This window comes from Thamnophis elegans, chromosome 3 (assembly GCF_009769535.1).
Source record: "Thamnophis elegans isolate rThaEle1 chromosome 3, rThaEle1.pri, whole genome shotgun sequence".
Lineage (NCBI taxonomy): Eukaryota > Metazoa > Chordata > Lepidosauria > Squamata > Colubridae > Thamnophis > Thamnophis elegans.
Window position 1 is genome coordinate 36,275,951 of NC_045543.1, and position 24,400 is coordinate 36,300,350.

General features: G+C 38.4%; 1 protein-coding gene across 7 annotated transcripts in view; it reads left to right on the forward strand.

The window, feature by feature from the left end:
• HDAC4 (histone deacetylase 4) overlaps positions 1-24,400 on the forward strand; it is a 286,678-nt gene that overhangs the window by 126,540 nt on the left and 135,738 nt on the right. For all 7 annotated transcript variants that reach the window (XM_032214587.1, XM_032214590.1, XM_032214588.1 and 4 more), the window contains 3 exons: positions 3,502-3,611; positions 22,521-22,637; positions 22,725-22,923. In XM_032214587.1, the coding sequence (XP_032070478.1) occupies positions 3,502-3,611; positions 22,521-22,637; positions 22,725-22,923 (426 nt within the window). The remainder of the gene's footprint in view (positions 1-3,501; positions 3,612-22,520; positions 22,638-22,724; positions 22,924-24,400) is intronic.

A 24,400-nucleotide genomic window follows, 5' to 3' on the forward strand; every position in this document is an offset into this window, starting at 1 on the left:
AGCATAAATGTGAAATGAATCTAGTTGTCTTGAGAGGAGCCAACATTGTAATAGAACACCAAACAAAGCAAATGCAATCTTAGGCTTTATCACAAAAACCTAGTGTCAGGATTCAGATAAGTCCTTGTTGTTCTGTTCTGCATTGGTCATGCCATACAGGTAGTCCTCAACTTACGATCACAATTGAGCCCAAATTTGTTATTGCTAAGCAAGACATTTGTTAAGTGAGTTTTGCCCCATGTTATGATCTTTCTTGCCACAATTGTTAAGTGAATTATTGCAGTTATTAAATTAGTCACATAGTTATTAAGTGAATCTGGCTTCCCCATTGACTTTGCTCGTCAGAAGATTGCAAAATGTGATCACATGACCCTGGAACGCTACAACTGTCATAAATATGAGTCAGTTAACATGTCTGAATTTGGATCATGTGACCATGGCGATGTTGCAACTCTAGTAAGTGTGAAAAATAGTCATAAGTCATTTTTTTCATTGCTGTTATTACTTTGAATTGTCACTAAATGAACTGTTGTAAGTTGAGGACTACCTGTAGCTAGAATGTTGTATCCAATTGTGGCACAAATTTTAGGAAGGATATTGTGAAGTGTAAGTAACCCAGAAGAGGAACTGAGTTCAAAGCACTAAAAGTTTATTACATGCTACCTATTTACAAGAATCTGATCTACTAATGGTCAAGCCAAGTTGGTGCTAGATAATTTCTCTTGTGGAAATGTAGCGACCTCAAACTGATGGCACATTTAACCCTGCTCTTGGACTCAACCTGCTCAGTTCCTACAGACATAGACTAACTGAAGCATGTCCCCAGGGGACCATCCAAAGTGATAATGAACAATTTGGAAGAAAAAAAATTATGAGGGACAGTTGGAGACATTACATATTTTTAGTTTGGACAAGACTGTGGGAATAGCTGTCTTCAACTATCAACAGGGCTGTGATGTAGAAGATGGGATAGATCTGTCCAGTGTTGTTCCAGAAGACAAAACAGTAAGTTTAAGTTACACAAAAACAAATTTTAATGGCATCAGAAATAATGTCTGCAAAAGCTGCTCAATAGGAAAATAATGAACTCTTTCATTGGAAGTGTTTAGTCATTTGGATGGCCACATGTCAAGGATGCTGTAATGATGGGATTCATATGGTGTTATATAGAACCATAGAGATGGAGAGGGCCATTCATATGAAGCTCCTTGATCAGTGCAAGAATATAAAGTGTCTTTATCATTGTATTGAATATATCCAATGAAAAAAATGTCACCAACTCTTCCTTGGAATCAGCTCTTTAAATTGTCAGGGTAATGTTTCCAAACATTCAACCAGAATTTGTCTCCCTGTGAGCAAAGTCAATGTCTATTCCCTGCACTCTTATAGAGAGCAGCCAAAATACCTTCTATGTGACATTCCTTCATATCCTTGAAGAGTACTGTTATATTCCATTTAATCATTTAAATCATTTATTTTTATTTATATATTATTATTATGGTTCGTTGCACAGTCAACCAGATGTTCAGACTGGATTTGGCATTTTTATCCATCTTTCGAGTCCTAACCCAGAAACTGGGATAGGTAGATGTTGATGTTTTATGGTGTTAGAGATATCGTCTCAGGATATGTTGTTCCAAGTAAAGCTATTATTATTATTACTATTATTATTATAATCAAATTTAGAGACTGCCTATCTTACTCACAGAACAACTCAGAATAATCTACAATTAAAGCCATAAAAACTATATAAAAGCATATTTCAATAAAAGACAGTTAAAACAAGGATAGAATAATTAAAAAGGAAAGGGGAGAGCTTCAAAGCACTGACCCAACCCCAAGGTTACATACTCTTTAGTGAGTCCCATGCAAATCGGCAAAGCCAGGGTTTCAAAGTCTTCCAAAAACCAGGAGAGTGATGAGGTCACTGCTTGCACACACAAATTGAATTGTCTTGGGAGGTGATGGGCCCCTTTATGGCTTTCGTTGCCTTGACAACATGCAATAAAATTTCAAAGGAATTTGGTCTGGCTGACCTCTCACTCATTCAAATACCATTTCTGTGGAAACCTTTCCAAATGCTATGAAGCTGATTCACACGGAGGGAAACGTGAGTTTTCAAACAAGGAGAAAGAACATGCTGTTCTTAATTCTGTAGGAAACCCTCAGTAAGACATACAGGCTTTTCAGGGTAAATTGATCTTGCTTTGTCATGCAAACTAACACATTAAAGTCTCTTGTCTCATTGTGGGCAAGATGTTTCCCTGGAGCTCAATTTATTGCAGACAGAGCCGATCCTGTGAGGGCAGCTTTGTTGAAGGCAAAGGTTTTTAACTCACGCTGTTACTTAATTCTACAGGATCTGCCTTTTTTCTTTTCTTTTTTCCAAGTAACCTCCCTTAACACATCTTCTTAATCACAACAAAGCATTTTGTCTCCGGAATGTTAATTGCCTCTCTCCCTGAACCGGGCATCACTCTTGCTTTTAGAGGAAATTAACATCACTCAGTCCCTTTACTTCAGGGGAACTTAGCCACGCAGAGTCCTTTTGCTAGAGGAGATGGTTTTCAAGGTGGGGGAAGGGCAATGGCAGAGAAGCCTCCCTTCCTGGACTCTGCCAGTCAAAATACTTTAGCTGACAGAATCCATAATATATCTCCTCTACCTTACCAGATGCAATAGCCTGAATTAATGAGGAGAAGATGATTCCACAGTAACCTGGCTCTGTGTAATGTAGGGCTTTAAAGATTATAACCAATATCTTGAATTAGGCCCAGAAGCAAACCAACACTCAATGCAAACCAACACTCACACAACCGAATTCTGTATCAGTAGAAACTTCCAGATACTCTTCAAAGTTAGCTTCATGCAATGCAGGTAGTCCTACAAGCATTTGTACAGAGGCTGTTTAAAGTTACAATGGTACTGAAAAAAGTGACAGGATTGTTTCTTGCACTTATGGCTGTCACAGAATCCTCACAATCACATGATCAAAATTTGTGCTTGCTAAATGGCATATATTTTGATGGTTGTAAGTCTCAGGATCATCATGTGATCATCATTTGCAACCTTCCCAGCTGCTTTTGATAAGCAAGTAGGGGAAGACAGATTCACTTAACATGATTCACTTAACAACTATAGTGATTAGCTTTACTGTGGCAAAAAGGTCATAAAACTATCAGGCATGACTCACTTAACAACCACCTTGCTTAGTAATCCAAGTGAGAGATGACTAGAACACAAGTGACTAAGAGAAGTGCCTCCCTATTCAGGAAGGCGCATAACTGGTGCACAACATGAAGTTGAACTTCTTACCATGACTGCCTACTGGTTCTTTGAGCAGAGGTCCAGGACTGAGAATCAGTCTGTTTCAGAAAAGATTATTAATCTATACAAAGTCAGCAGCTACATAGAGATCTAGTACATGATCTAGTTTCCATAGATCTCCCAAATATTTAATAATTGTTAAGGATATTAATAAACATTTTTAACGTATTTTAGAATCTGCATGCAATAGTGCTCCTGGATCTGGCCCTAGTTCTCCAAACAATAGTTCCAGTAATATAAGCACTGAAAATGGAGTTGGATCAGTTATAAATATACAAACAGAGGTAAGATACATTCCTTTGCTTAATTCTAATAAGTTTCTATAGTATACCATGTTACATTTTTATTGTGGAAGAAGGTACTCCATTGAGGATGTTAACAATTTTAAAGTATGTAAATGGGACTTCTTGAAAATGCTTCCTCTTTTTTAATTACAGTAGATTGGTAATATTTGGGCTCTCTATCATGTTAAAAAACCCTACTTTTTAAAATGGTTTGAAAGTTGATAATATTTTACTATTTAGAAGTATTGATATTGCATTAAGGCAATTGATGTGTTTAGTTGCAGGGTTTTTAAAATTTCAGTATGCTTAGGGAAGGTAGGATCCATGGAATCTATTCTATAAGCTTAATTTTTCTTCTGTGAGCAAAAGTTTTTTCATTAATATAACAAAACTTTTAAAAAATCCCATACATAGAAGAACAACAAATATGAAAACAAAGTCATGAGAACATCTAGAAGATAAACGAGCAAATAAAACTTGTAACAATGACAGAATCTATTAAAGAGTGATAATTGTATGTGTTGAAAAATGTTAAAGTTGGTAGCACTAACTACAGAGAAAATCTGTAAATGTCATGTCACTAATTGAGAAGCCTCTCAGGCATTTATTTGTTTCACATCTGAGAGAGTATCTTGAGGTTTTGGATTGCAGTGGCACACAGTTAGCTTAAAAACAGTCTTTCAGCTATTGTCTTCTCAACTCACAGAGGGTTTTAATAATAAAGCAGGTCATTGATTTTAGGAAGTTTTTAACCCACCTGACCCAGATTTTTTAAAAATTAGAATTAGGTGTAATACTTTATTATCCCCCCCCACTTGTTCCATGTTGAAGTTAAAAGAAATAGAAGTCTTATATTAAAAGCCAAAGGCTCTTCCATTCCTTTTTAGAAATTCCAAGTAGCAGCTGCAGCAGTATTGTACCTTGAATCAGGAGAATCTGTCTAACACTCAATTGTAGAGTTCATAGTAGAATGAGCAGTTTAAGAATTTATCTGTTTCTCTTCTAGTAACTGCTTTTTATCTAGACAAATACAATGATTTTTGTGCCTAAACAGCATAAATTCATAGTTGGATCTAAATAATTTTCCTGTATATAAATAGTATTTATATTTTTTATGTAAAATATGTCAATCAGTGGAATGGCTTGCCTCCAGAAGTTCTGGCTGCTTCATCACAGGAGGTTTTTAAGAAGAGACTGGATAGCCATTTGCCCAGAATGAAACAAATGACCAAACTCAAATTATCATAACTTAAACACATTTTGAAAATATCTCCATACAGTCTCCTGCTTGAACAGGAGGTTGGACTTGAAGATCTCCAATGTCCCTTTCAACTTTGTTATTTTGTATGTGCTTCCCATTTGCATTTTATGCCTGAGTTACAAACTATTAAAAATCAGCACCAGAAATAGACACTGAATAGAAGTTCTCATAAAATTACTGAGTTGAAAGGGGCTATTTAGACTGATAAATCAAACTCTCATGAAATTCATATGAGAAGATCATTTTAATTGGTTTCCTTCCTCTCGCAGTGGTCTAGGATTTTTCAACTCCTACCCTTGGCTGTGCCTGCTTCTCCACCAGGGTTCTGCCTCCACAGATTCACCTCTAGCTTTTCTCCTCAGCCGGCCTGCCCCCACCCATTCACCCTGGCCAATGGGTCACAGCCCCTCCATCCCACCCACTTTGGCACAGCCCATTCACCAAAGCAGGGTTCCTCCTGGGCTTTTCACAGACCAGGACTGTTAGCAGCCAACCAATTGGCTAGCTTCCAATGCCAGCAGCCAGAAGCCACGGTGTGATCAATCACATGGGTGGGGTAGGGGGAAGTGCTGCAGCCAAATGGCATTAGGAAAGCTTGTTAGGAGAAGGAAAGGGAGGGGATGGAAGCTCCTCTGTATCTGATCGTGCCTCCCTGATAACGAACGGGAAGGGAATAGTGGGATGGGGAGGGTGGTAAGTGACCTGGCTTTATTCAAATGAATTTTTGTTTTAGGTTGGTATCCTAGCCTTAGAAGGAGAGAGGGAAGGAGGAAGGGATGGGAGAGAGAGAGAGAGAGAGAGAGAGAAGAAAGAAAAGGGAGAGAAAGAAAGAGGAGGGAGTAAAGGAGAAAGAAAGGGAGAGAAGGGAGAAAGAAAGAAAAATAGGGAGGGAAGAGAACTAAAGAATGGGGAACAGAAGGGAGAAATAAAGTAGGAGGGAGGGAATGGAGAAAGAAAAAGAAAGAAAGAAGGAGGAAAGGAAGAAAAGGCGGAGAGAGAGAAGAGAGACAAAGAAAGAAAAGGGAGGGAAAAAAGGAAGAAAGAAAAAAAGGGAGGGAGGAAAAGGAGAAAGAAAGAATGAGAAAGAAAGAAAGAAAGAAAGAAAGAAAAAAGGAAAGGAAGAAAGAAAGAGGGAGGAAAGGGTGAAAGGAGGGAGGGAGGGAAGAAAGAAAGGGAGGGAGGAAAGAGAGAAAGAAAGAAAGGGAGGGAGGGACAAAGAAAAAGATTGATTGGAGAAAGAAAGGGGGAAGGGAGAAAAAAAGAAAGAGAGGGAGGGAAGGAAGGAAGTAAGAAAGAAGGAAGGGAAGAAAGAAAGGGAGGGAAGGGAGAAAAAGAAAGAAAGGGAGGGAGGGAGGGAAGGGAGAAAGGAGGGAAGGAAAGGGAGAGAGAGAGAAGGGAAACAAAGAAAAGGGAGAGAAAAAGAAAGGAAGAAAGAAAAAGTGAGGCAAGGGAAGGGAGAAAGAAAGGAAGAGGGAGGGAGAAAGAAAGAGGGAGGGAAGGGAGAAAAAAGAAAGGAAGAAGGAGGGAGGGAGAGATAAAGGGAGGGAGGGGGAAAGGGAGGGAATGGAGAAAGAAACAAAACGGGAGGGAGAGCGGGAAGGGAGAAAGCAAGAAGGATGGGAAGGGAGGGAGGGAGGAAGGAAGGAAGGAAGGTAATCCAAATTCGGATGCTTGGCAACTGACTCTTACTTATGATGGTTTCAGTGTCCCAGAGTCATGTGATCCCCTTTTGTGACCTGACCAATGAAGTCCACGGGGGAGCTGGATTAAGTTAACGACCATGTGACTTACTTAAGAGCTGCAACTATTCGCTTAACAACGGTGGCAAGAAAGGTCGTAAACTGGGTGAAAGCTCAGTGAACAGCTGTCTCACTTAGCAACAGAGATTTGAGGCTCAATAGTGGACAAGACAGTAAGTTGAGGAGTACCCTTACCCTTCCCTTATGAGTGTCAATCATCTTTGCTCCCAAATCTCAATCAGGTCCAAAGTGATTGTCATGCACTGTTGGAGGATGGATTGAATAAAATGCGTTAAAATTCACTTTAACAATGCTCTTGCTTAGCAACCAAAATTTTGGGCCCAATTGTGGTCATAAGTCCTATTTCTGCTTTCCTCTGCATGACAGCCTTGTCCTAGTAAACTCCTTCCCTTTTCTGGGAATTTTCCTCTCTGTTAGAGGCACCAAAATAATCCAGGTCTCCTGCTGGAACAGGGGAATGGACAAGATATGTTGGTTATCACCTTTAAAGCCCTACATGGCTTAGGGCCAGGGTACCTTCGAGACTGCCTATTGCCACATACCTCCCAGCGGCCAGTAAGATCCCACAGATTGGGCCTCCTTCAGATGCCATCAGCCAAACAGTGTCAGCTGGTGGGCCCTCGGAGGAGAGCCTTCTCTGTGGCTGCTCCGACTCTCTGGAACCAGCTACCCCCGGAGATCCGGACCATACCCACTCTCATGGCCTTCAGGAAAGCTGTAAAAACTTGGCTGTTCCGGCAGGCCTGGGGCTGTTGACGCACTGTTGAGGTCCAGCCCCGATTAGAATGAATGTATGAGGGTGTTGCTGTTTTTAAACTGTTTTCTTTTATCGTTATGTGTTTTTTCTTATATTTTTTGTAAGCCACCCGGAGTCCTTCGGGATTCGGCGGCATATAAATATATTTAATAAATAAATAAATAAATAAATAAATAAATAAATAAGATGACCTCCGAGGTCCCTTCCAGCCCTGGATTGCTGTGCTGTTTCAAAGCATCCTCTGAAGCTGCGTCTAGTGCCAGGGTTTGTGATCCTTCCTTCCTCTCCTTTTTCTCTCCCTCCCTCCCTCTACCCAGCCATCCAGCCATATCTCATTCACTTTCACTTCCTTCCTTCCTTCATTTCTTTTTTTTCCTTTTCTTTTTTCTTTTGCCCTTCCTTCCCACTTTCTTTCTTCCCTTCCTTCCTCCCTCCCTCCCTCTTGCTTTCTTTCTTTCTTTCTCCCTTCCTTCCTTCCTTTTCTCTCTCTCTCCCTCCCTCCTTCCCTCTTTCCTTCTAAGGCTAGGATTCCCACCCAAACCAGAAACTTTTTTGGACGAAGCCGGGTTACTTACCACCACCACCACCACCGCTCTTTCCTTCCTGTTCGTTATCAGGGAGGCACAATCAGATACAGGGGAGCTTGGCTTTCCTAATGCCGTTTGGCTGCAGCACCTCCTCCATCCTCACCCTTACCCATGGGATCGATCATACCGAAGTTTCTGGCTGCTGGCATTGGCAGCTAGCTGATTGGTTGGCGGCTAACTGTCCTGGGCTGTGAAAAGCCCAGGACAAACCCTGCTTTGGTCAATGGGCTGCGCCAAAGCGGGTGGGACGGAGGGGCTGTGGCCCATTGTCCATGGCAAATGGGTGAGGGCGGGCCAGCTGAGGAGAAAAGCTAGAGGTGAATCTGCAGAGGCGGGACCCTGGCAGAGAAGAAGATACGGCCAATGGTAGGAGCCGAAAAGTCCCATTCAGTCTGGCAGTAATCTTTCCAATATTTGACCATATAGTTTGACTCATGAATGGTCAATGAAATTATGAAACCTTTAGCTGTAACTTTAAAGGCAACTTAGCATTAATGTTTGAAGTCATCTAAAACCAAAGGCCTTGTGGTCTCAAGGACCATTTCTGGTTGTCTATTTAATTCAGTCTGGAATTCTCTTCACCCAATATTCTAGAGAGGTGTAGAAGAATAAGATCTTAAGGAAAAAATGCAGCAATTATTAAGTAAGGGTCAATTTAGCCAAAGGAATGAAAGGGAGGGGATCAAGAAAGAAACTCAAGATAATTCTGCTTTAATTCTGTTTAGTATAAGAGAGAGGTAGCAGAAAACTCTGAGAGGCTTTCAAAGTTATATTGATTGATTATATACCATCAAATTGATGTCAACTCTTGGCAACCTTATGGAGAGATTTTCATAATGTGTTTAAATTATGATCATTTGAGTTTGGTCATTTGTTTTTCAAGAGAGAACTTTAGGTCGATTTTGATAATTCATTTTCTTTTTTTCATAGCCTATCTGTGATGATATTCTCAGGAGTCCTCTCCAAAAACCAAATTTCAACAGAGTCAATACTCTTTCTATCCTGCTTCTTCAGAATCCAGCTTTGGTTTTATATTGTCTCATACGGAAAATAATTGCACAAATCTTCTTCCCCCTCCTACTTCAAGAAATCAAACAAGCAAACTAATATATGAAATATAGTTGAGACAAAGGAGTCTCTTTCTCAGGCTGTGTATTTTACAATAAAAAAGAAGTGTGTGTTAGGTAATAAGACTGTGCAAAGCATTTGAAAGGGATGCTTCCCCAAATACTTATTAATATAGCCAAAATATCTTTCGTCTCAGGATTAAAGCGGTTGCATGCTTTGGAGGGGTCCTGTAGATGCTTCAAAGAATGTTCCTGACTATTTGTCCAAGTTTATATATGTAGGAGAAATTTTGTCTGTGTATGTAAAATCACAGTGGATAGGATTGGATTGGATTCTTTATTGGCCAAGAGTGTTTGCCAAGACTTATTGTTAAAGATAACTACTTAATAGTTGAAGATAAGTACAAGTAGTCCTCAGTTCATTTAGTGACCATTCGAAGTTACAGCGACACAGAAAAAAGTGACTAACCACTGTTTTTCACACTTATGATTATGGTAGAATCCCCATTATCACACGATCAAAATTCTGATACTTGGCAAGTGGCTCATATTTATGATGGTTGAAGTCCTGGGGCACCTTCTGCAACCTTCAGACAAGCAAAGTCTATGGGGAAGCCAGATTCACATAACTGTGTTACTCCCTTAACAACTGCAGTGATTCACTTAACAATTTGGGCAAGAAAGGGTGTAAAAATGGGGCAAAATTCACTTAACAAATGTCTCACTTAGAAACATAAATTTTGGGCTCTATTGTGGTCGTAACTCAAGGACTACTTGTATTTTTTCTTTTTGCTCCTTGTGCAAATCCTTTGCAAAATTTCATATAGCTGTAAGAATAATGAAAGAAAACTGCAAAGTCAATTTAACCAAGCAATAGGGTACAAACATTTGAAGATCTATTCAGTGGCAATGAATCATAATTCTTCTCTGCCATCACCATTTTTGCACAAAGCTTTTTACATAGTCACAAGAAGGAAAATGGACTACTGTGCTTTATTATTTGATATGAATAGCTTACACAGTTGTCCAGATAAAATCACTTGTGCTCTCACTGATGTGCATGTTATTTATCTTTAATACAGAATTGTTGCATTATAGTTTATCCTCTGTCCAATTATAGATGGGTATGTTTTAAATAGCAAACAAGATGACAAATGCGAGTGGACATCCAATACTGTCTTCTGGTGGCCTCCCGCTGAGCATGTTGGAATCATCCAAGGGACACCTTATCCTTTACTTTGTTTATTGAGTCTCTTCCCAGTTCCCTGCTTGAACCCTATCAGATTTGGCTTTTTTGGGAGAGTGACAACAACTTGGGTTGATAGTGGTAGCGGTTGAGGATCCAGTGGCTAAGGAGCTGGAGGAGTGCTGGATCCATTGCCAAAAAAGGCGAGACTGCTGGAACATTTTGCTGCTGGTACATGGAGCTCCATGTCAGAGACCAAGGATGGCAGCAGTGGTGAAAGGAAGGCAACTGAGACTAGGCAAAGCTGTGAGGGCTGAGGCCAGGCTGCAATGCTAGAAACAGGGCCTGAAGATCGGGGCCATTGAATGAAGGGAGTTAGAGCTAGAGGCTGGTGACCAGAACTAGGTCCTACATGGCAGTGAGCAGAGCTGGGTCCTACATGGCAGTGAGCAGAGCTGGGTCCTACATGGCAGCTGAAGGTGGGCAACCCAGGAGTGCAAACCAAAGCTGGCAACATGAGTCTGTGGCAAGAGCTTGGTGGCCCTTGGGAGAGGCCGTGGAAGACATGAAAGTTTGTGGGTTAGGTTCTGGGTGCCCTCCTTCAACTCCTGGAGGCCATCTCAGGGTTGGCAGTGGCCTTGGAAGCATTCCAGGAGTTCATGGCCACCATAGCGGTCATCAGTCTATTCCAGATCATTTTTAGGCTAACTCAGGGCAATGATCATTGCCAGATATTATTTATATATATATATATATATATATATATATATATATATATATATATATATATATATATATATATATATATATATATATATATATATATATATATATATATATAAATTGTATGTGTGTATATATATATATATGTATATATATATGCATATGTGTGTGTATGTATGTATGTATGTGTGTGTGTGTGTGTATATATATATATATACATACACACACACACACACACACACACACATACACACACACACACACATACATATATACATATATACTTAATATATGTACCCTATTGCTTGGTTAAATATATATATGGGAGGAGGGTTCTGCTGTAAAAGCACCTGGTCTGCTTACTGCTTCCCTTTCGCCTTTCAGCCCCACTCCAGGAGCCTTCTAGGCATTCACATACACGAACGACAACCATTTTGTGTTACATTTTTCCTGATAAAGAAATGAAGGGAGAATAGTATGGATCTATTTCAAGCTATTTAGCTCTCATCAGCTAGCCATAACCTTGCTGGTATTCAAACTTGGGCTGCTTACAACTGCCTAATATGTAAGCAGCCCAAGTTCAAATCCCAGCAAGGGTATGGCTAGCTGATGAGAGCTAAATAGCTTGAAATAGATCTATACTAGTCTCCCTTCATTTCTTTATATACAGCTGTGAGAAAAAGTCCTGCACGCTTTAAGTTTTAAACTGTATTTACATGTTTAATCAACTTTTCACTCATAGAAACCATGCAAAATTAGTACTTTGATGAAAGTTTCTGTAGTTGGATTGAAATGCATATTTTTTATTAATATAACCAAAGTCTTTTTAAGGTTTTGAGTGAGTTTGTGTGCTAAAACAAACACAACTTGATTTTTTGAGAATGTTAGGATCGAAAGTAATCAATCAGCAGCGAGCTTTGGCTGACCAATCAAAATGCACACAGGCTAAATCTATGAGGCAATCAATGTTGTCATATTCTCTGATTATAAATAGGCATGAAAAGCATCGAGGAATTTAATTTTGCTCTGGCTGCGGGTCAGAATGAAGGCCTTTGGTTTCACCAGTACTGAGCAGTGGCATCGCATCATTGTGCTTCATGAAGAGAGTTACACCTATACAGAAATAGCCAAGAGAGTGAAATGCCATTGCACCACAGTGAGCAGAGTGGTTGAAAAATACCAAATAACTGGTTCAGTTGATGACAGCCTCCACTCTGAAAGACCAAGAAACTCAAACAGCAAGATGGGGTTCTGCAACCATTTTGATGGCTGAAGCTCACCCCACCTCAGATTACAAGAATCTGGGGTGAAACATGTGATGTGAAAGTGTGCATAAGCACAATGCGTAGCAGACTGCTTGCCAGAGGGCTCAAAGGCTGCAGGGCTCGAAGTAAACCTTTGCTCACAGACACTCACTGCTCTCATCGATGTGCGTGGGCCAAGAAGTATGCCAAGTGGACCAATGAACAGTGGGCCAAGGTCATCTTCAGTGATGAGAGCAATTTCTACTTGACTGAGAATCAGTGCAATATGTATGTTAGAAAATTTCCAGCTGAAGAATTTAAGCCATACTGCCTGAATCTATCTGTGAAGCATCCATTGTACGTGATGATCTGGGTCTGTATGACTGCTTCTGGTATTGGTCGGATACAAATCGTTCAGGGAATCATGAATTCCAAGCAGTATGTTGAAGTATGGAAAAGACCATGCTTCCTTCAGTTCAGCAACTTGTAGGGAAGGACTTTTACTTCCAGGATGACTACGCTCCTTGTCATTGAGCCAAGTCCGTCCAGCAGTGGATGAAGAAGCATGGTGTTCAACTCCTGGATTGGCCAGCTCAGAGCCTGGATTTGAACCCAATTGAAAACTTGTGGGCCAAGATTGGTTATGAAATAAGCAAGAAGCATCCAAATACCAAGCAGGAGCTGATTGAATCCATTACTGCAACCTTGCACCACATTGTCACCAAAGATCACATACAGTCTATGCTGAAGCGATGCCACCTTGTGAAAAGCAATAAGAGCTGGTGAATTTCATATTAGTAACTATGTTTGGTTACCTTAAATGGTCCTTTTCAGGGCCACAAACAATAAAAATGTTAACAAAACACTAGCATTGGCCTTAGTAATTGCAACACGTATGCCACTGGGTATGCATCAGTTAATCTGTTTTCATAGTTGTTGTAAGCATGCGTTATAAACATGCAAGAAAATTCAGAATCCCCATCCAAACAGCACCAAATTGCAAAAAGCTTTTGCTTTTCACTTCAAAATCACCAGTATTTATTTAAATATAACAACATTTGCATAGCAGTTAGCATAAATTATCATAAAATTAATGGCCTATGCAAAAAATGTCATAAACCGTAGCGTGCCGGACTTTTTCACACAGCTGCGTGCGTGCGTGCGTGCGTGCGTGCGTGCATATATATATATATATATATATATATATATATATATATATATATATATATATATATAGTATCAAAATTAATACATACATATGTACGTAAGTACAGACATATGTATGTATGTATTAATTTTGATACCAAATAATAATAAAATTGACAATTTTGATAACCTTACCTTAATCATACTCACTTCATTCTAATAACAATGTACATAATGCAGTCATCTTTCAACTTCTTATCCTTTCATCTACCTACTGATTTTGACATGTTATTACAATATTCATAGTAGTATTTCTCCTTTTCTGATTTCTACCTCTATTTTTTGATCAATAATCTTATGTTAGTAGGTATTCTTTTTCTATCCTTCATCTCTTCTGCATTTTAATTGCATTAATTACATTAGTCATAATCACATCATTATCGTAACATTATAAATATGCAATTAAAGTTATTAACATTGTAATATTTGTTCCACCTTGTATATATCGGTAATCCCTCATCATTTAGTTACTCAATATTATATTATTCAATGTTAATAGCCATGGTAACCTTAATAATGTTATTTAAACTATATAATGCAATAATCTTTCGGCTTCTGGTCCTTTCCTCTACATACTAATTTTAAAACATTATGCTCGTATTTGTCTGTGACATCAAAAAGCCAGTATTAAAACCATTCACTCAGTCCCAGAGTCATTCCTTAAGGTACGCAATATTTATAGTTCTTTATAGCCCTCCATTAGTCAGTTTACTCCTTCCATATTTTCCCTTGTCTTCATCAGCCACCTAACCAGCTTTTTGATTTCAAAATAATTCTGTTTGTGAACCACTGTACTTAGCAATCTTGAAAAATCTCGGAAATTTTTCCTCCTTAGTCATGAAACAAATAGGTATCAGACAGTATACAGCAAAATACTTGACTCAGTATTAAAGATTACCATATTTTTCAGACTACAAGACGCACCGGTGTATAAGAATCACCATGATTTTGAAGAGGTAAGTAAGAAAAAGTTTTTGTCTTCCTCAGCCCCCAGGAGCACACTGTAGGCTTCAGCAGGGCTGGGATAAGGCAAAAACACTTCCGTTTTTTACCAAAATGGGGGCATTTTTCCCTTCCCCCTGCAGAGTGTTTCTGGGGGGCGGGGGAAGGCAAAAACACCCCGTTTTGGTGAAAAGTTGCCCAGTTTTTGCCCATTTTTCACCAAAACAGGGACACTTTTCCCTTCTCCTGGCCCTGATGAAGTATGCAGAGGGCTTCTGGGGGGGTGGGAGAAGGCAAAAACACCCCCGTTTTGGTGAAAAACGGCCCGTTTGACAGCATTCCGATTTCTTCAAATAATTTTCTTTCACTTTTTCCCAATAATTAGCCCAATGTTTCCAGCATTTTAAAATGCCTTTTCAAGATGTTCCTAATAAGATATTCAAATCCAGTCATTCTACATTTTGAAAATTATGTCTTCTCTTAAGTTTCATTTTATTTTGAGTCTATAATTTTCCTCTGAGTACTTATTCGCCACTTTTAACATTTTGGAGAATTATTTTTTAGGAGTTTCTTTTGGGGGGGGTGGGTTAATCTCTAGTAAAGAAATTGAAGATCATCTCACTCAGCTCCAGTCCATTGTTCAAACACCATTCCATCATATTTCTTTCTCGGTTGTCCCAGCTTCCTGGAGGCCGCCTCTCCTTCCTCATTGTTGGATAGGAGAATAAGCCTCGGATCAAGCAGGAGAGTTGCCACTCTTCACAATCTGCAAGGCGTCCCTCCTTTCTTTGTCACCCATACAAGGTGACTTTAGCCCTTCAAGCCCCCCCTCAATAAGGAGAGTTCAGTCTAGGTTCACGGAGCCCCTCTCTCTATGACTGTTCTGCAGCAACGCCAAACTAGAAGTCCCAGATATGATTTTCTTGTTGAAGTTATGGCAACAAGAAAATCATATGGGATGGGGATCTATCATTATCTCCCCTGTCATGGTTATCTCATACCCTGATATCCGTGAGGTTCTCTTATGCCCCTCCCTTCTGCAGCGAAGCTGTACTCTTAATAATAAGATTTAGTTTATTCAAGGAAAGTTAAAATACAAAACACCAAAATATTTTAAAAAAACAAAGAAAAAAACAACAAAGACATTTAAAACAAAAAGTGTCTTAAAAGGATTAACATTATTGGCTTTCTACCAATGTCAATAAACAGACACATTGACATCGATCCACGTTGACATCTACCAATCGCTGAGAACAAAAGAACATCAACCACAATCCCGAAGGTAGCATTCAAAACGAACAAACAAGCACCCCATTACGCAGCAACAAAATTATAACCCATCAGTTCACAAGAAATCAGACCATGTCTCAGAACAACAGCCACTTATCCACCCAGAGAGATTTCTACTATTATATGAAAACACAGGATTGAACTTCAGAAAGACATATGAAATCGTCGCTGTTATTTCTAGATTATTATTTCTTCCCAGCCACTTTACTATTGGAAAGTCACATTCCTCTGGACTTTGATTTTCCACAATCTGTGTTGTTTCTGGGTACATATTGTTTTCCAACTAATTTGCTACTTTGAAAACAGATTTTTTTATGAATTTAAAATATTTAGAGTTATTTTCTTCAGAATGTTTTTCACAGACTTTTATGAGTTTATCAAACCTTTGAGAAATAAATTTGACTAGAGATTGCCTGCTGCTAAAAAGTCTCTACCCACTCCAGCATCCTTTTCTTTGTAATCCAATATGTTCTACTCAGTGAAGCAGATAAGCAGAGCAGGGGATTTTAAAAAAAAGGTTATGTCTGACTGTTTGGATCCAAGTTAATAAAATACAGATTCCCCACAGTGAATATTCAATAAATATAAATATTTTTACCCTCCAGAAATGTGTGTTTCTCTACAGAAATTGGTAAGAACAATTCTTCCTATGAATAGAGCATTGATAAAAATGCTTTGTTCATAGGAAGAGATTTATAAGTCCCTTGACTTTCTAGCTACTCCCAAGAGTTGTAATCTTCAAGATTCCCCCTCCAAGGTGAATCCATGGCCATCCAGAAATAATCTTGGGTCACTCCTAAGTGTGCCCATTCAAATCCAGGGGATCCCGCACCCATCTGTGGCTCCAACAGCAACTCCTTAGGGGAAGTGAATCCCATGGCTTCATCTTGCAGAGTTAGATCCAATTGTAAGTGATGCCTAGAAACCGAATCTTTGCTCCTGGCTCCCAGCTGGCGTTCCCTCCGTGCCTTTCACCACAGCTTTGGAAGGCACATAGATGCTGTTGACATAGATAGGCGATCTGTCATCTGCTGATTTCTCCATGGGTTTCTTCTCTTCCTCCATCTTCCCTAAGTATTTACACTGCCTGGCTTCGGGTTAGTGCTGGGGCTCAGGACCCTGGACAGCACCCTGAAATTCAGGGTAGCTGTGAAGTATTTTAGAGATTCGGGTTACTTTCAGCGTTCCAAATAGCATTCAAATCCAAGACATATCCTGCAGTCATATTCCCCTGCCACACTCTCTCTTATTTTACTATGCTGTTTCATTAGTGGGGAATTGGGAGGGGGAGTAGTAAGGAGTAGAATGTGTTGTTGTCAAAATAAAACATTCCTTTTTAGAAGCCCAAGGTCATCCTTTGTCTTTGCACATGTGCACCTGACTGGAAGTGGATGGGTGGAATTGCCAGCATGGCAGTGGAAAATTGGACCATGTGATGAACATGTGGGTGTGGGGGCAAGGTCTTGAACTTTCAACTGGGTGGAAAACCCAGGAAGCTTTCAGATTTGGGTTTTCCACAGATGTGCCAACATGTCTCTCTTAATAAATTGGAAGATTGAGGAAAGTTCTGCCTTGGACTCTGATTTAATTTTGGATGATATTTGGAATGCTGACAGTATTGCTCAAAGTTCCAATTTATTAAGAGAGCCATGTTGGCACATCTGGAAAAATCGAATCTGAAAGCTTCCCAGTTTTCCCCATTTGGTTGAAAGTTCAAGATCTTGCCCCATACCCACAAGTCCATCACATGATCCAATCTCCCACTGCCATGCTGACTGTTCCACCAATCCAATTCTGGTCAGGTGCAGAGGTGCAGAGACAAAGGATGACCCTGGCTTTCTAGAAAGATTTTTTTTAAAAAAAGAAATAATTTTTATTTGTTTTAAAACAAAGACAAACAAACAAAAATAAAAATAAAAACCCCATCTTCCATTACAAATTGTAGAAAGTGTATCAGTTGGTTACAGTATTTCCATGCATCTCTTCCATAGTCACCACCTGCTTTTCATATCAAATCGCATATTTTAAATTCACCTATATTCATGTATACCACAATTATTATATCTCAACCTTTAGTTAGTTAGTTAGTTAGTTAGTTAGTTAGTTAGTTAGTTAGTTAGTTAGTTTGTATGCCGCCCACTCTCAAAGAGACTCAGGGCGGCTTACAGGTAAAAAAGGGAGCGGGGGACATACAGAAAAATAAAAAACAACATTAAAAGTTCAACAACATTCATAACTTAGGATGGGGCTGGATACATCAACAGCCCCAGGCCTGCCGGAACAGCCAGGTCTTGGTAGCTTTGCGGAAGGCCGGAAGGGTAGTAAGGATCCGGATTGCAAATTTGACTATTTTATATCCTTTTATATATAATATTCAAAATCTAGGATTATATAATAACATTCCATTAAATCATCCTAAAATCATCCAATCACAATACATCTTTATAACATATTCTAGATAAAGCTTTTAAACCTCCTCTCATAATCTCCATATATTGTTTATATAAAATTTCATATTATCAAACTGATATATATATATATATATATGTATTGTTATCATTATTAATCATTATTTACCTATAGCTATTGTCGCTTCATTATATACATACTATTAGTAAACTAAATTTAGCTTAATTTTTATTATACATTTTCATTGCATCAACCTGTATCCCTCCAGCAATAGTACAATCTTATATCTCTTGCCATTTGCAGCATTAGTGTTCTACTTACTTTCTTAATAAATCTTATATAAATCTCCCTTGACAACATGCTGTTCCTTTTGTATCTCACAAAAGCTTGAAACCCAATATCTGCTCTTTCCATCAGCTTGTCTCTGGTTGTCACCAGTGCTTCTATCAAAATTTCTCTCCCTATCTCTGTCAATTTTTCTTTCTTTTCTTCTTCTGTGCTTTGAAGTCTGGGGTAGAGTTCCAATCCATCCATCTCCCCTTTCCATATTCCGCTCTTGCCATTACCAACCATGCTCACTTGTCAGTATCCACAGTTTTCTTATCTCTTTGCTCATTTTTTCCTTCCATCTTTTGAACTCTGTCCTCCACTTTCTTCATTTGATAAACATCCTCAGTTTCTCCATCTGATTTTTCTGTTTTGTATTCCATATTCTCCAAATTCTTTTCAATTCTCTCTGTCACAACTAATAGATTTTGAATTTCAAACATAGTCATTTGCAATGTTACAGTTTCTTTTTCCTGCTGGGCCATTCTTTCAGTTTTGCAGATACTGCCACTATAGGATTCAAGGCTATTTAATAAACTTCAAACAGGTTCATTTATGATCTTTCAAGTCAAAATGTTGTCTTCTCTCCAAAAGCTAGTGATAGAACTTACAAAAGGCACCTGTATAAACAACTTGTGCACTTCCTACTATCACTGTCAGTAAACAAGCTGAAAGAACCTTAAATTGCAAGTGATCAAAGAGAAAGAAGAAAAAACAATGTATCCAGCCTCCAGCCTCTAAATGGCAGTGTAACTGCTTTTCCTCCTGTTGTTACAACCTTCTTTAATCCTTCTTATTTTCTTTTTTATATTCCAAGCTTAAGAAAGAAAAAAAAACCTTAAATGGAGATCAAATCAATCAAATCAATCAAATCAAGCATTATAAAAAAGGAGAATTGTAATCCATGGGTATAAGCAAAAATGAAAAAAGAAGAAAAAAATAATCCATTCAGTTTAAAAAATAGGGAGCCCCTGCAAAAGTTCCATCTGTAAAAAAAAAAAAGAAATTAGAAACTGGATAACACGCTAAGTTCAATGCAGATCAATCTCGCCACCTACAGTCTTTTGTCTTCAATCTTAACTTAATTTTTTTTCTTGGGTAGTCTCTTCCTCTAATAGTAAAATTTCCTCACCAATTCAACACACTTTCTCTTTCCACTTTCTTCCCGTTCCAGAGCTGTCCCAACTTCAGCAGTTTCATTAGCTGTGTTTCTGTTACTGGAAAAAAAGGCTATTCTTGGATCTTTCAGGGACTTTGCGGTGTCCCTGAGATCAGTCAGAGGTGTCGTTCTCAATCACCGTCTCTACGGGACGGTTTAGGTCCAAATGGATCGTCCAGGAGCAGGAATTCAACTGTGATCTGAGAGCACCAAGATTGCATGTCGTGCTGTCACAACGTCAGCTCTCTTCCTGCTTTCTAGAAAGAATTTTGTTATAGCTACATAGTATGTAACTCCTTACAATCCCCCCTCCCAATTTTCCCACAATAGAAAATGCATAGTAGAATAATAGAAAGTGTGGCAGGCCAAAGATCCAAAAAAAAAGATGGCTGCATGCCTGACATGGGGAGTAGTCTGGAAGCTGGGAACAGTTTGATTGTGTTGGACCTGATGAAGTAAATGATTCTCGATTCTGTCAGTACAATTACCTACCAATTAGACCCCTGTCTTTCCTGGCTGGTGAAAGCCTCTAGGATGGCGATTGCCAGGTAGGTTCAGTCAGTGATACATTCTCGAATGGGTCCAGGATACCTGAGAGATCATGTCACCCAATGGCTTGCCCACCTGCTCTGGCAGAAGGGGCATGCTAAAAATCCCATCAGCCAAGAAACTCTGGTTGGTGGGATGCAGAAGACTGTTTTCTGTCATGGCTTCTACTCTCTGGAACATTGTGTCAAAAAGGTTTTTTGGCCTTCCAGAAGGGTTTGAAAATCTGGCTTTGCCAATTGTCTGCAGCTCTAAGTGGGGCATGTCATATTGGAGGTTGTTAGTGGACTGAGATAAGACTCTACCTCAGGTGCATCTTGCTTCCTTCCTTGCCATCTTTTTTAATTATATGTCAATTTAATGTTAATATTTATTCTGTTAATATTTTAATACTTGTTGCTTTTACTTGGCTGTAAGCCGCCTAAAGTCACCTTGTGACAAGATGGGTGGCATTTAGTGTGTGTGTGTGTGTGTGTGTGTGTGTGTGTGTGTAAGGAGAGAGGGGGGGAGAGTACTGTCTGGGGATATGATATGGAAAGATCCTTGAAGAAATGAGGCACACTACAAATATAATTGTCTCTTGTCATTTTAAAATCATGTAGGTTGGACTACATTGGGATAAGCATAGTAGTGAACAAAATTTATTAAAGTATATGTGGAATTCTTAGAATGGTACCAGAATATGTGTTGGCACTTCAGTTGCAAGAATTTCTGGATGTGGAGGAGTATCTAGATTCATTTCCACTTGACTTTTAAATCTCGTTATCAGGTAGAGAGTGTTTGTGTCCATTGATGATGAGTTATGCTCAGAGGGTGTTCCTTGCATATCTGCTAGGCTTCTTAGCAACTTTTAGTACATGAGCTAAATAATCTGAACGTGTTATGTGTGGGTGGGGGTGGGGATTTAATAAGAGCCTGAAAGCCTGAGAAAATATTTCTGTTGAATTTAAAAAATAATAATGGATATACCAACTAAACCTTTCTGTAGTCAGAATTGTATAAATAAAATATGTCATTCTAAATATTCTTTCTCATAGTGTCTTGTCTCATTTAAATAGTAGCATTTAAAGAAGAGTATCTGAGAAAGATTTTCATATACATACTGTACAGATTTAAACTCAGAGATAGTTTAAAGCCTTATACCAGTTCCTTGAATTGTGTTCCTTTGTATCATTTAATTGGCAAATGTCTTCAGTGGTAGCACCACATATAATTCTTTGTCAATCCTAATATGGAAAATTCCAAGCTATGAAATAATTGCTTCAATTCTGCTATTATATTTTGCCTGCTACTTATCTTCTGATTTCTGACTGAGATCTTGGGATTAAATCAATAAGCAGCATTCATCTGCAGCCTAAACAGTGTAGCTATCAACAGTGAACACTTCTTTTTAAACCTCTCAATGTAATAGTGAACAATTTGATTCTGAAGATTTTTTTCTTCAACAATATCTCGACATCACTGTAGCTCATGGGCTTATTTGTGTTGGGGATCGGCTTTTGTATTAAGACCACGCAGGTATCCCATTTGAAGAGACAAAGTGTTTCAGAACATGTGCTAGTGAAGCACCTATTAGTAACTCTTTGAAACAGCTGTGTCTTTTCCCAGGACCAAATGGCTGTTCTCTTCAACTGCAGCTCAGTCCTGGGAAAAAGCATATTTGGGTTCAGGAATTGAGGGCTGGTGCTATGTTTGCTCCAAAGCAGTGACCACCAACCTTTTGGGGACCAGGGTCCAGTTCCACAGAGATGTTTTTCCCCAGACCGCAGACCAGTTTTGCATGCTGCTTGTTTGCACAGACTGGTGCCAGTCCACGGACTGGGGGTTGGGGACCCCTGCTCCAAAGGACCGTTTTCTCTTTAGATTTGATTTTCTACATAGTCCCTCTGAGTTTTGGGGAGGAAGATGGAGTATAAATATAGTCATCTTCAATTGAACTTAATGGATTTTTGTATCCTGATTTTTCTAGTAGAAGGAAAATGTTCACATCCTTTTCAAATGGTGAAACTAAACTATAATTATAATGCTGCGGTCAGTTTGATAACCAGAAATTCCATTTGCTGTTTCCATTGTTCATTTCCTTTAACTTCCTTTTTAAAATTGATGGTAATTGATAGAATAAAGCTAACATGGGTCAGGAATTTGACAGTCCTGTAGTAGTGAAAGAAAATGTTCCATTCCAATTTTCCTGTTGTTACTTACAATTTATATTGAGCAGAGTTCACATCTGCTTCAGTACTGGATGATAAATACAACAAACTCTTAACTCTGATTAATACTGAATACTGTATTAATTGATATCATTGATAGACCTCCTCTAAATTCTTTTGACTGTCCTCTCCCAAATATTATACTTTAAGCTTCTCCATATAATGATTACACATGAGGTATTTGTTTTTTATATAATGGTATTATTCTGAGGCAGGATTTTTGGCTTTCTTTCAGACCACCTTGGCTCATAGACTGGTTAATCATGAAGGTTCAGTAACACAGCTTCCATTGTACACTTCTCCCTCATTGCCTAATATAACCTTAGGACTACCTGCAGCAGCCCCATGTACTGTAAGTGGTATTGTATAATTTAAATGGAGTCATTACCTTATCTTCATTCATAGATCATTTTTAAATTCAATAATGATATGCTTGCAGGGTGCATCAGGACAGCAAGATTCTGAAAGACTTACTATTCCATCATTACAACAACGAATCTCCATATTTCCTGGCACCCATATCACTCCTTATTTGAACAGTACAGCAGTGGATAGAGAAGGGGGATCAACACACAGCCCTCTTCTTCAACACATGGTTTTACTGGAACAGTCAACTGCACAAAATCCATTGGTATCAGGTAAAGGTGCTTCTTCCAACAACTAGTTGACTTGATACTAAGAAACAGCATTGGTGGTTTTGTTAGAGCTTGGCATTGTCTGAGCTTCCTGCCTACCTGTGCACTAGTGCTATAAGGATGGCTATTTTTTCCAGTTTCTAATTATTCCATTCCTCGAATCATTTTAGGAAATGATTTACATATTTAAAATTTTGAGTTTTCTACTAGGAATTCAGTAACTTCTTGGCAACAATGAAGAATAAATTGCTCAGTCAAGTTACTTAAAATTATTATTTTAATAATATTTATGATCAAATTCAGTAACTCTTCCCATGGGTTTTTCTTTATTTTATATAGAGCAGGTCTCACATTAGAATGTATACATATATAGAATTCTTTATTTTAGATTAATTTTGTTTAAAAACTGGCAAATTAGAAAAAGGACACAGAGACTAGCTTAATCCTCCCTCATTTTTACAACCACAAGGTCTGATTTTTTTAAAAATATATTTTTATTGAACTTTTTTTTCAGTTTTTAAACACAATCATCATCTTTGCAATATTTCTACATTGGTATACCTCCATTATACCATTTTTGTCCATACATGTGTACATATATTTCTTTTATACATGATAACCTATTAATATATTAATTTATCTACAATATTTCTTATATCCATGCATATGTATTTATACTTCCTGTATATATATTAATCTACTAATGTACTAATTTATATACATAGATCTTATATCTATCTATGTGTACATATATTTCTTTTATACATATTAATCCCTTAGTGTACTATTTCATATACAATGCATCTTACATTTTCTATCTTGTTCATTTATGCAGTTTTGTAATTATTTTCTAATTTCTCAATCTTTCTTCCCTTAATGCTTTCTTATTCTTTACATCTTTCCTCTAGCCATTTATATTACATATTCCATACCAAATAATAATCAGATTATCCTTTATCTTTTTTTTGTGATTCTGTCCATCTCAGCGCACTCTAACACTTTTAAAATCATAATTTCCTCTGATGGTATATTTTTATTCTTCCAATTTTGTGTGTATATGAATATTCTTGTGTTATCAAATTGAGTCTATGTTTTATCATATCTCTTTTTTCTTTTATTTTACTTTTTTGTGGTTCTTTTTGCAGATCTGATTCCAATTTTATAAGTTCCTGTTGTTTCTTTTTCTTGTTTTTTCTTGCTATATATGCTATTGTCAGTCGTCAAATGTATGCCTTTGTTTTATCCCAGAGATTTTGCAATGTTGTTTCTTCTTTTCTGTTTACTTTATAGAAAATATTTCTTTTCCCCCTGTGCACTGCTTGGAGACTCCATGCATGGTTAAATTCTGTCCTTCTGCCCTAGACTGAGTTAAAATTGTTTGGCCATGCACCTTGCCTTGGCTGGAGCCAGTTTTCTTAACTCAGTCCAGCCCGAAAGACTAAACTTTTTCTTCTCCTCATTGCAGAGCAGAATTTCAACT